Source organism: Callithrix jacchus, chromosome 14 (genome assembly GCF_049354715.1).
Source record: "Callithrix jacchus isolate 240 chromosome 14, calJac240_pri, whole genome shotgun sequence".
Lineage (NCBI taxonomy): Eukaryota > Metazoa > Chordata > Mammalia > Primates > Cebidae > Callithrix > Callithrix jacchus.
Window position 1 is genome coordinate 82843175 of NC_133515.1, and position 12738 is coordinate 82855912.

At 39.4% G+C, this 12738-nt stretch overlaps 1 protein-coding gene and 1 pseudogene across 4 annotated transcripts in view; both read right to left on the reverse strand.

Moving 5' to 3' along the window:
• Positions 1–12738, reverse strand: part of SPAST (spastin) — a 72024-nt gene continuing 59286 nt past the window's right edge. For all 4 annotated transcript variants that reach the window (XM_035272862.3, XM_008980902.5, XM_008980904.5 and 1 more), the window contains 3 exons: positions 12414–12484; positions 8897–8937; positions 1–1582 (listed from right to left, as the gene is read on the reverse strand). In XM_035272862.3, coding sequence (XP_035128753.1) covers positions 1460–1582; positions 8897–8937; positions 12414–12484 — 235 coding nt within the window. In that variant the 3' untranslated portion in view covers positions 1–1459. The remainder of the gene's footprint in view (positions 1583–8896; positions 8938–12413; positions 12485–12738) is intronic.
• LOC144579324 (mitochondrial import receptor subunit TOM6 homolog pseudogene) lies at positions 10232–10614 on the reverse strand (annotated as a pseudogene).

Here is a 12738-nt window from a genome sequence, read left to right on the forward strand (position 1 = left end):
TAAAGTTCTTACCTAGTAGGGACAAGATTTTATTTTAATATACTCTTTCAAAATCTAAGAAATCTTTCCTAAATGAAAAATTTTTGTTACTACTACAAATACTCTTTCTACCCATGACATTTTACATAGCATCATTTAAGCACCAGAGAAAAGTTCTGTAAACAAACTTTTAACCAGTAAACTAAGGGCAAATATCTATTTGCCTTTATTACAATATTTAAAAGGCCATGATATGAGTCTCTACTCCCTACAATGACATTTTTATAATAAAAATCCAGGCGTATTTATACAAACGAGAAACAGAATTACTGTACATTTTGGGAGAACAAAAGGCAGATCGGACTAGAACTAGAACTTTTGAGTTAATAGAGCAAGCACGGGGAACCTAGAAAAATGTATGCCATGTATAAAATTTCAGTTAAAAGTTTCATTCAAGGGATTAATAATTATCAAGAATAAAAGGTGGTAGTTTCACTAGCTTATAATTATCCTGTAAACATTAGGAAAGTAATAAGCAATAAATTAGAAATATCTTAGTTCCTAGTATTTCCCTTCTCTTGCACTGGCAACATTTTCATAGCCGTTAAAATTGGCTCTCTTAAATATCAGAATAATTCTTTCAGAAAATAAATACCATCAGGAAGAAGTTAATGGTCTACAATAGATTTCTGACAAATACATTAAAAAAAAAACTGCAGGTCACATGAGGACTGATCTACATGTTTTATGACAGAGTAACTCAAACCTTCAAACCTCTATTCTACCAGATTTGCTTTGTTGCTATTGTATTGCTATCTAAATTGTTTGGTAGCAAGGTAATAGAAAAATAAAAGGTAAAAAGAACACAACAATTGTTTAATGTCTATAGATTTATGAAGAAGGAACTCTCAAAATAAACTTTTTCCTATTATGGTTACTTAGGAAAAAAGTTTCATTTGGCACACTGAATTTATAAAAAAAAAAAGAAAATAAATTTAAGAGTGTTTGGTATTCCAATCACCCACAGTTAAGACAACAATAGGAAAGAAAAGTAGGAGAAATTAATATTTTAAGAAAAAAACATCAGAAGACAAACAACCAAAGGTTCTTGTGTCTTCTACCATTCACTGTCTCTGGAATACTTTCATCTGCAACACACAATATACAAATGATTATTTACATTATGATTATATTGGTAAAGAAGACCAGAATCAGTTTTTGTTGTGCTCTAACTTACAATGTCCATTGGGATAACAGTGACCATCAAGGCAAGGCCTTAAACAACAAAAAATTCCATTTGCATTGTGTATTTTGTTAAAGTTTGTTTTCTGGTTCATCTTCAAGTTTGGTGCACAAATATTTAAGACTCTGAAAAGTCCTGTAAACTTAGGCTGTTTCTGTAGCTGATGACTGTTCGTTGAAGATCTTGTGTTTCTTTTTTGTTAAGTGAAATGTTCTGCAGGTTTACAAAGGTATTTCCTTAAACAGTGGTATCTCCAAAGTCCTTGTTCCAACGTATGTACGCTTCTAAAGTCTGAGGGCTGACGCTGCGTTTTATCTTTTTCAAGGATTCAGTGAAGTCAGATAATCGAATATTTCTCATCTAGATTTTTAAAAAACACATGACAATACAAATGATGAACAGGTATATAGTGGTTAACAAAATAATAGATTAAAGTAATGGTGCTGCTGTTTAATAATGTTACAAAAATTTGCATATGTATTCTTAGAAAATTATGTCAGCCATTTAAATATATTTTTTATGCTGATCTGCTATATGAGAAACCTTATCAAATGCTATACTAATATACTTATTACTTGTGTTTAGTTTCATAGGTGTAACATTTGAAAACACAGTATTTTTCCAATATAAAAACAAAACACACTCATTATAGAAAAGTTCACAAAATAGAGACAAAGACAAAAAAAGAATCACAATTTCACCACTCAAGATATGCAACCTCCACCTCGCAGGTTCAAGCCATTCTCCTGCCTCAGCCTCCTGAGTAGCTGGAATTACAGGTGCATGCCACTATGCCCAGCCAATTTTTGTATTTTTAGTAGAGATAGGGTTTCACCATGATGGCCAGGCTGGTCTCAAACTCCTAACCTCAGGTGATCTGCCCACCTCGGCCTCCCAAAATGCTGGGATTATGGACGTGAGCCACTGTGCCCCAGCCTAAAGTATGCATTTTTCTATTAATTTGGTCTGATCTTCTGACATTTTAAATAGCCTTTAGAAATACAGATTAAAAGAATGCTGAGTTAATGAATATCTATATTAATACCTAAGTACTTTTTTTTTTTTTTTTGAGATGAAGTTTCGCTCTTGTTACCCAGGCTGGAGTGCAATGGCACGATCTCGGCTCACTGCAACCTCCGCCTCCTGGGTTCAGGCAATTCTCCTGCCTCTGCCTCCTGAGTAGCTGGGATTACAGGCATGTGCCACCATGCCCAGCTAATTTTTTGTATTTTTAGTAGAGATGGGGTTTCACCATATTGACCAGGATGGTCTCGATCTCTTGACCTCGTGATCCACCCACCTCATCCTCCCAAAGTGCTGGGATTACAGGCGTGAGCCACTGCGCCCGGCCCTAAGTACTTTTAAAAGGCAAAATGGATAGGTTCAAAGAGTCCAGGAAATAGAAAAATAAAAATTTTGGCCAGATGCAGTGGCTTACACCTATAATTCCAGCACTTTGCTAGGCTGAGGTCAAGAGTTCTAGACCAGCCTAGCCAACATGGTGAAACTCTGTCTCTACTAAAAATATAAAAATCAGGTGTGGTGTCAGGTGCAATCCTAGCTACTTGGGATGCTGAGGCAGGAGAATCTCTTGAACCTGGGAGGCGGAGGTTGCAGTGAGCCAAGATTGCACCATTTCACTCCAGCATGGGCAACGTGTGAGACTCCCTCTCAAAAAAAAAAAAATTTTTTTAAGGCAAAATGAAGTTTGGCACAAATGACCTATGTTAAAAATCATTACTACTGTACACCTTTATTTTGGCCCAAAAATAAGAAGCTGAAGAACTTTAAACAAAATTTCAACCTGACATTTTATCCATATTTTTAAAATTACTATTAAAAACCCAATCTAACTTCGAATCATCTTTGATATCTCCATGAACATAGATAAAGAAAATACTTGCAACTTGTAAACTAATATGAAAAACTTTAGCCAAAAAGAAAAAAATATATAGTTAAAATATAGACTGGTGCCATGACTCACACCTGTAATCCCAGAACTTTGGGAGGCTGAGGCGAGTGGATCACTTGAGTCCAGGAGTTCAAGACTAGCCTTGGCAACATGGCAAAGCCTCATCTCTACAAAATATACAAAAATTAGCTGGGCATGGTGGGGCACACTTGTAAGTGTCAGCTACTAGGGAAGCTGAGGTGGGAAGATTGCTTGAGTCTGGGTGACTAGAGTGAGACCCTGTCTCAAAAAAACAAAAACAAAAAAATACCCAACAACCTTCACTCCCCAAGAAAGCCCCAAAAACACTATATGAACCCTACTTGTTTCCTATTTAACTGTAAAACACACACTGGCTCTTCCTAAAGGCCAAAGAATAGAAGAATGATGAATGTAATAAGGGTATTAAGCATATTATTAAATAAAATTTATTTGTTATAGAAATTAAAGTTTTTGTTTTGAGACAGCATCTCACTGTCACCCAGGCTGGAGTGCAGTGGCATGATTTCGGCTCACTGCAACCTCTGCCTCCTGGGCTGAAGCAATCCTCCCACCTCAGCCTTCCAAGTAGCTAGGACTATAGGTGTGTGCCACCATGCCCAGCTAACTTTTTGTAATTTTTGTAGAGATGGGGTTTCACCATGTTGTCCAGGCTGGTCTTGAACTCCTGAGCTCAAGGAATCCAATTGCCTTGGCCTCCCAAAGTGCTGGGATTACAGGCATGAACCATATCTGGCCAGAAATTAAGGTTTTAAAAGTTGATGATGTAATTCTAATTTAAGTGTACATTTTGGTATATGTATATATATGAAATTTATATGGTATTTTAAGGTAAGAGACTAATGTATACAACAGGGGGAAAAAAGCAGCTGGTAGCTACTTCAGTTAAGGGGGGAAATATATAGCAAAGTTGTCTTATAAAAACAAAATAATAAAGGAATTAATAAAGTTAAATCAGATACACACTATACTTAAAAAACAAAGTACCCCAATTTATAACCAACAATTTTAGTACAAACCCTTAAAAATACAGAAATTCCAAACCAATTATTTGAACTTCTACAATTATAAACTGTAGAAGATAAGTTGGGTTTTTCTTTTTTTTTTTTTTTTGAGATGGAGTCTTGCTCTGTCACCCAGGCTGGAGTGTAGTGGCACAATCTTGGCTTACTGCAACTCCTGCCTCCCAAGTTCAAGTCATTCTCCTGCCTCAGCCTCCCGAGTAGCTGGGACTACAGGTGCCCGCTACCATGCCTGGCTAATTTTTGTGTTTTTAGTAGATATGGGGTTTCCCCATATTGGCCAGGTTGGTCTCGAACTCCTGACCTTGTGATCCACCTGCCTTGGCCTCCCAAAGTGCTGGGATTACAGGCATGAGCCACCACGCCCAGCCAAGTTGGGTTTTCTTATCTAAATTTGTATATATTCCCTGGTACCTGGCAATACACTTTGGTATTAAAGTTGCATCAAATAATGGGTATATAAAATTCCAGTATACATGTTTAGAGAGCAAATTACTTGTGTTTACCTCTTATCCCATAAATGGGAATGAAAGTTACCTTGATCTTTATAATAAAATGCCACTGTCAGTTTTATATTTTTTTTAAGTTATTTAATGGATTTTTACATAGTGTTTACTATGTGCCAGCTAATTTAAGTGCTTTATAAATATTAACTCGTAAGTACAGAATAACAGCTAAAGGTCATTATCAAGTTATTAATAATAGAACTACTAGATTAAAAAGAAACAACTGAATGAAATTATACAGTAAGGCTGGGCGCAGTGGCTCAAGCCTATAATCCCAGCACTTTGGGAGGCCAAGGCGGATGGATCACGAGGTCAAGAGATCGAGACCATCCTGGTCAACATGGTGTACCCCGTCTCTACTAAAAATACAAAAAATTAGCTGGGCATGGTGGCACATGCCCGTAATCCCAGCTACTCAGGAGGCTGAGGCAGGAGAATTGCCTGAACCCAGGAGGTGGAGGGTGCGGTGACCCGAGATTGCACCACTGCACACCAGCCTGGGTAACAAGAGCGAAACTCTGTCTCAAAAAAAAAAAAAGAAAGTATACAGTAAAACCAAAAATTATAACAGTATAACCTGAATATATATAATTAATGGGACTGTTACAAAAGGTACCAGTAATATTCTTCCTTGTAAATCATTCAGTAGTTTTTAAAGCTTTAATTTTTAGTTTTACCATCTAAATTTTTAATAAAGAATGTTATGACTTTTAAAAAGGCTGGGTATGGTGGCTCACACCTGTAATCCCAGCACTTTGGGAGGCCAAAGCGGGTGGATCACCTGAGGTCGAGAGTTCGAGACCAACCTGATCAACATAGAAAAACCGTGTCTCTACTAAAAATACAAAAATTGGCCAGGCGTGGTAGTGCATGCCTGTAATCCCAGCTACTTGGGAGGCTGAGGCCGAAGAATTGCTTGAACCCGGGAGATGGATGTTGCAGTGACCTGAGATTGCAGCTTTGCACTCCACCCTGGGCAACAAGAGCAAGACGCCATCTCAACAACAACATTAATAACAAAAATGGTGGATACAATTATATTTTTATGTGTGGGATTAAAAATTTTCAAGCCTGGCACAGTGGCTCACACCTGTAACGCCAGTACATTGGTAGGTTGAAGTGGGAGGACTGCTTGAGGCCAGGAATTTGAGACCAGCCTGGGTAACAGAGTGAGACCCCATCTCTACATGAAATTTAAAAAATTTTCTGTGTGGTGGTGCATGCCGGTAGTCCCAGTTACTTAAAAGGCTGAGGCAGGAGGATCAATTGAGCCCAGGAGTTCGAGGGTGCAGTGAGCTATGATTGCACGACTGCACTCCAGCCTGGGTGACCAAGTGAGACACTATCCCAAAAACTAAACTAAATTAATAAGATAAAGGTTAGAAAACTAAAAGCTTTCTTAAAAAAAAATTCAGGTAGGATGCCTCATCTGACAGGAGTCTAAAAGCTTGGGGAAAAAAAGACTCCAAAATGTACTTGAATACACTCATTATCTATACAGTTCACTGTCAGCCTCAACAGCTGCTGAAATTAGGGAAATAAAAAACAAGTTACAAATATACAGCTGTCCCTCAGTATCTCTCGGAAATTGGTTCCAGGACCCCCATAGATAGCAAAATCCATAAACGCCTAAAGTCCCTTATATAAAATGGTGTACTATTTGCATATAACCGACATATGTGTATACTTTAAATCATCTCTAGATTACCTGTAATACCTAATACAATATAAATGCAATGTGAATAGTTGTTGTTGTTGTTGTTGTTGTGTGTGTGTGTGTGTGTGTGTGTGTGTAAAATGGAGTCTTGCTCTGTCACCAGGCTGGAGTGTAGTGGTACAATATTGGCTCACTGCAACCTCTGCCTCCCAGGTTCAAGCACTCTCCTGCCTCACCCTCCCGAGTAGTTGGGATTACAGGCATGTGCCACCATGCCCAGCTAACGTTTTTTGTATTTTTAGTAGAGACGGGGGTTTCACCATGTTGGCCAGGATGGTCTTGATCTCTTGACCTCGTGATCAGCCCGGCTCAGCCTCCCAAAGTACTGGGGATTACAGGCATGAGCCACCACACCCAGCCAATAGTTTTGATACTATATTGTTTAGGGAATAATGATAAGAATAAAAGTCTGTACATGTTCAACACAGATGATTTTTTTCCCCTCAAGTATTTTTGATCTGCAGTTGGTTGAATTCACGAATGCAGGATCCACAGATAGGAAGGGCTGACTGTAATTCAAGCTGGATTTTAAAAGTTTGCTGACATAGTTATGACCATTCTGCAGACCCAATTTTATATCTTGCATGCAACGTTTTTTCACATGAAATGCTTCAGCATCTCATAAGGGGATTTTCCATATTAAGAAAAGGTAATCAATTGGTCAGGAGTTTGAGACCCGCCTGGCCAACCCCTCTACTAAAAATATATTTAAAAAAAAGAATTAGCTGAGTATGGTAGCATGTGCCTATAATCACAGCTACCTGGGAGGCTGAGGCAGAAGACTTGCTTGAACCTGGGAGGCAGAAGCTGCAGTAAGCCAAGATTGCACCACTGCACTCCAGCCTGGGAGAAAGAGTGAGAGTCCTCAAAAAAAAAAAAAAAAAAAAAAAAAAAAAGGCTAGGTGTGGTGGCTCACACCTGTAATCCCAGTACTTTGAGAGGCTGAGACAGGTGGATCACAAGATCAGGAGTTCAAGAGCAGCCTGGCCACGATGGTGAAACCTTGTCTCTATTAAAAATACAAAAATTAGCCAGGCATTGTGGCAGGCATCTATAATCCCAGCTACTCGGGAGACTGAGGCAGGGAACTGCTTGAACCCAGGAAACAAAGGTTGCAGTGTCGTGCCACTGGGCAACAGAGTAAGACTCCACCTCAAAAATAAATAAATAAAATAAAGGTAATAAATTATATTACAATGGTAATTGTATTGCTTTTAAAGAAGAAAAAAAGATTACTGAAAAACAAAATAGAACATTATTAAGTTTAACCTATAGTTATATGTTATTTTTATAATGTATAAAAATCCTCAAAATTCATATACTTCTTTTTTTTTTTTGAGACGGAGTCTCATTGTGTCACCCAGGCTGGAGAGCAATGGCCCATTCTTGGCTCACTGCAACCTCTGCCTCCTAAGTTCAAGTGATTCTTCCGCCTTGCCTCTTGAGTAGCCAGGACCACAGGGATGCGCCACCATGCCCAGCTAATTTTTTTTTTATTTTTGATAGAGACAGGGATTCGCCATCTTGGGCTGGCTGGTCTTGAACTCCTGACCTCAAGTGATCTGCCCGCCTTGACCTCCCAAAGTTCTGGGATTACAGGTGTAAGCCACCACATCCGGCCCATAATTTTCTTTTGTTCAGTATTTACATAATATGATTTGGTAGAAAAGGACTTAATGACTATGTATGTATGTTTTGGCCATTACCAAAGAAAAATTTGAGACTAATTTCATAGGCTCTCATATTTTGAAATGAAGCGAAGTTCATTTTTTCTAGCTTCTAATCAACTAAACTAGAAAAATCCATTTAAAAAAAAATTAGCCCCCAGCACTCTGAGAGGCTGAGGCAGGAGGATTACTTGAGGCCAAGAGTCTGAGGCTATGCTGGGCAACAGGACAAGACCTCATCTCTACAGAAAATTTAAAAATTAGTGGGACATTGTGACACTTACCTATAGTCCCAGCTACTGCAGAGTTTGAGGCAAGAGGAGTGCTTGAGACCAAGAGGTCAAGGCTACAGTCAGCCACAATTATACCACTGCACTCCAGCCTGGGAACAAAGCAAGACCCTGTGTCTCAAAAAAAAAAAAAACCATCAGATGTGGTGGCTCAGGCCTGTAATTCCAGCACTTTGGGAGGCTGTGTTTGGTGGATCACTTGAGGTCAGGAGTTCAAGACCAGATTGGCCAACATGGTGAAACACCCTCTCTACTAAAAATACAACAATTAGTTGGTGTGGTGGTGCACGCCTGTAGTCCCAGCTACTTGGGAGGCTGAGGCAGGAGAATAGCTTGAATCTAGGAGGTGGAGGGTGCAGTGAGCTGACATGGAGCCAGACTCAGTCTCAAAAAAAAAAAAAATTGCGTGCGCGCACGCGCGCGCACACACACACACACACACTCTCTCTCTCTCTCATATGTATATGTCTTATAATATAGAGGACCAAAACAAAGAAAAAAATCATTGTAAAATACTATACCTCACTGGCAGACATATTCTTCACCTGTTCTGGTTTCAGTTCTGTAAAATATAAAAGTCAGGCACTTAAAAATACATACATTTTGCAGTTTAAATTGTTGAAAGGCAAAACCAAGTACAATGATCTAAATGGACCTATTCAGTACAAATCATTAAGAGAGACACGTTAACTTTGAGAGCACATACAATTTATAAATGCTTAGAAGAGAATATCCCTTCTTTAGGAATAACTGGAAAATGTTCAATTTCTTGCATATTGCTCATGAACAATAAATAGTTTACAAATGTGAAAGGGAACTTAAAAGAATGCAACTTGTTCTTTACAAAATTCATTAGTCTTTTTCGTTTTTACTCTGTACTTTATTTTTTTTTTTGAGACAAGAGTTGCACTCTTTTGCCCAGGCTGGAGTGCCATGGCATAATGTCAGCTTACTCCAGGGTTCAAACGAATTCTCCTGCCTCAGACTCCTGAATAGCTGGGATTACATGCGCACGCAACCACACCCAGCTAATTTTTGTATTTTCAATAGAGGTGCAGTTTCATCATATTGAACAAACTGGTCTCAAACTCCTGACCTCGTGATCCGCCCACCTCAGCCTCCCAAAGTGCTGGGATTACAGGCGTGAGCCATCACAGCTGGCCTATTTATTTACTTTTTAAGATAGTACCTCACTCTGTCACCCAGGCTGGAGTGCAGTGGTATGACCATGGTTCACTGCTGCCTGGACCTTTCAGGCTCAAGTGATCCTCCCATTTCAGCCTTCAGAGTAGTTGAGAATACAGGAGCATGCCAACAGGCCCAGTTAATTTATTTTACTTTTTTTGTAGAGATAGTCTCTCCCTATGTTGCCCAGTCTAGTCTTCAACTCTTAGGCTCACACGATCCTCCCACTTGGCCTCCAAAAGTGCTGGGATTATAGGCGTTAGCCACTGCACCCAACCATTTTCTGTACGTTAATGGATGCGAATCATTTTTAACCCCAAATTTTATCTGCCTCAGAATAGCCAAAATGTTCTAAAAAAATACGCATTGGCTACTATTTCTGAGTCAACTATCTGAACAGGATTTAAGCTCTGGCAACAAGAAAATTTGTTTATCCAGAGTTTCAAAATATACTATCAAGATTTAATTTTTTTTTTTTGACTGTCTTTGTATGCAGTATTTATTTCAAATGTTTGTTAAAACACCATTGTTATTTCTCAGGACAAGAACAAAGATCACCCCCTGGAGCTTAGGAACTTTGTACAGAACTTTACAGAACAGAGGCAATACTTTAGCTTAAACCTATCTGCTGATGAGAGAATGGAATTCTGCGTGGACTCAAGGAACAAAAGGAAACTAGGCAGGGATAAGGAAAAGGAAAGTGCCCATCTGAATCAAACTTCAGCTGCCATCAGGGCACATCTTGTGATGGTCACAGATTATAGGCTGTTTTTTGGAAGGTTCAGGTTCAGCACAGGATTCCATTTGTCTACTTGGCTACACCCCTGGCTGAGGTGCCATGAGGTCAATGTCACTCAAGAGTCTGGCCAGCCAAACTCCCGCAGCAGAGAGTCCCAAATTGAGGATCAAGTTCCTCCGGAAGTCATTCCTATCAGTGGCAAAGCAGTAGACGCCCCGAAGCCAATCTCCCACGTTGTCTGGTATTTCGGGGGTTTCATTAGCAGAGCCGGTAGCGCTCACCGGGACCCCGCTGGAAGCCATAATTGGAAGCTTCCAAGATTTCATTTTTTATTTTGCAAAGTAACAGTTATTTATTTATTTATTTATTTACTTACTTACTTATTTTGAGATGGAGTTTTGCTCTTGTTACCCAGGGTGGAGAGCAATGGCGTGATCTCGGCTCACCGCAACCTCCCCCTCCTGGGTTCAGGCAATTCTCCTGCCTCAGCCTCCCGAGGAGCTGGGATTACAGGCACACGCCACCATGCCCAGCTAATTTTTTATATTTTTAGTAGAGAAGAGGTTTCACCATATTGACCTGGATGGTCTCGATCTCTCGACCTTGTGACCCACCCACCTCGGCTTCCCAAAGTGCTGGGATTACAGGCTTGAGCCACCGTGCCCGACCCAAAGTAACAGTTCCTAATCACTACCCTGTTTCACGATGGGAGGTGTTACTGGTAATTTTTAACCAGTAAAACCAAAGGGTTTTATGTAATGTAGGCTTTTAATGCAAATTACAGTAGACACTATGATAATATGTTTCTCATAAAACTATGTTTAATTAATTGTATTTTCTTGAATGAGAGAAAAGAGATGGAGCTGTAACTAGTGCTCTGGAGTTGCATGTTCTAAGTTTATTTTATCATCATAGCTAATAATCTGTGTGCATACCTGAGAGCATCAACCATCTACACGCTGGCTGTGAAAAAGTAGCTGAAAATATCTATATAAGTTTATCCTGATCTAACCTAAAAATAATCAGTCATGGTATTTTGGAATCAACAAACTTGAATAAAAACATAGGAATAAATATTTTGCTGCACTTCTGCAAAAGACATAAAATGGTAAAAACTTATATAATTTCCTTTTAGACACATTAATTTCAAATGATGTCAGAATATTGAAAAGAACCAGAAAACAGATAAGAACATTTTTCTTTTTTTTTTTTAATTATTTATTTATTTATTAATTAAGACGGAGTTTCACTCTTGTTACCCAGGCTGGAGTGCAATGGCGCAATCTCGGCTTACCGCAACCTCTGCCTCCCGGGTTCAGGCAATTCTCCTGCCTTAGCCTCCTGAGTAGCTGGGATTACAGGCACCCGCCACCATGCCCAGCTAATTTTTTGTATTTTTAGTAGAGATGGGGTTTCACCATGTTGACCCCCATAGTCTCGATCTCTTGACCTTGTGATCCACCTGCCTCGGCCTCCCAAAGTGCTGGGATTACAGGCTTGAGCCACTGTGCCCAGCCATTTTTCTTATATTACTCTTTTTTGTTTAAAAATTTTCTTTTTCTTTGAGTTTTCCATTGCTTACTATTATCAAAAAGTGAAATCTCTTGCCTAGAACAGGGGTCAAAGACTATTTTTGTATGATTTGTGAGCTAAGAATGGTTTTAAGGCTGGGCATGGTGGCTCATGCCTGTAATCCCAGCACTTTGGGAGGCCAAAGCAGGTGGATCGCTTAAGCCCAGAGTTCAAGACCAGCTTGGGCAACATGGTGAAACCTCATCTCTACAAAAAAAATAAAATAATAAGCCAGGCATGATGGTGTATGCCTGTAGTCCCAGCTACCAGGAAGGCTGAGGTGAGAGGATCACCTGAGCCTGGAGGGTTTGAGGCTGCAGTGAACTATGTTGTGTTAGTGCACTACAGCCTGGGCAACAGAGTGAGACCCTGCCTCCAAAAGAAAAAAAAAAAAAAAAAAAAAAATATATATATATATATATATATATATTTATGCGTATACGTATATATATATATGGGGGGGTTAGACTTTTTTGGACTTCTTAAACTTCTAAAGTGGTATAATAAATAGTTCTAAATGTTTCAAGCTCTTGTACACCTACCTCTGATAGGACCCAGTGCTGCATCTTTTGCCAAGGCTGTTAGGTCACTTCCTGAGTATCCATCAGTCATTCTGAGGAGGGGAAGGAAGAAACAGCAAGTTAGTTCCGTTTTTTTTTTTTTTTTTTGAGATGGAGTTTTGCTCTTGTCGTCCAGGCTGGAGTACAATGGCATGATCTTGGCTCACTGCAATCTCCACCTCCCAGGTTCAAGCGATTCTCCTGCCTTAGCCTCCCAAGTAGCTGGGATTACAGGCATACACCACCACACCTAATTTTTTTTTTAATTTAGTAGAGATGTGGTTTTACCATGTTGGCCAGACTGGTC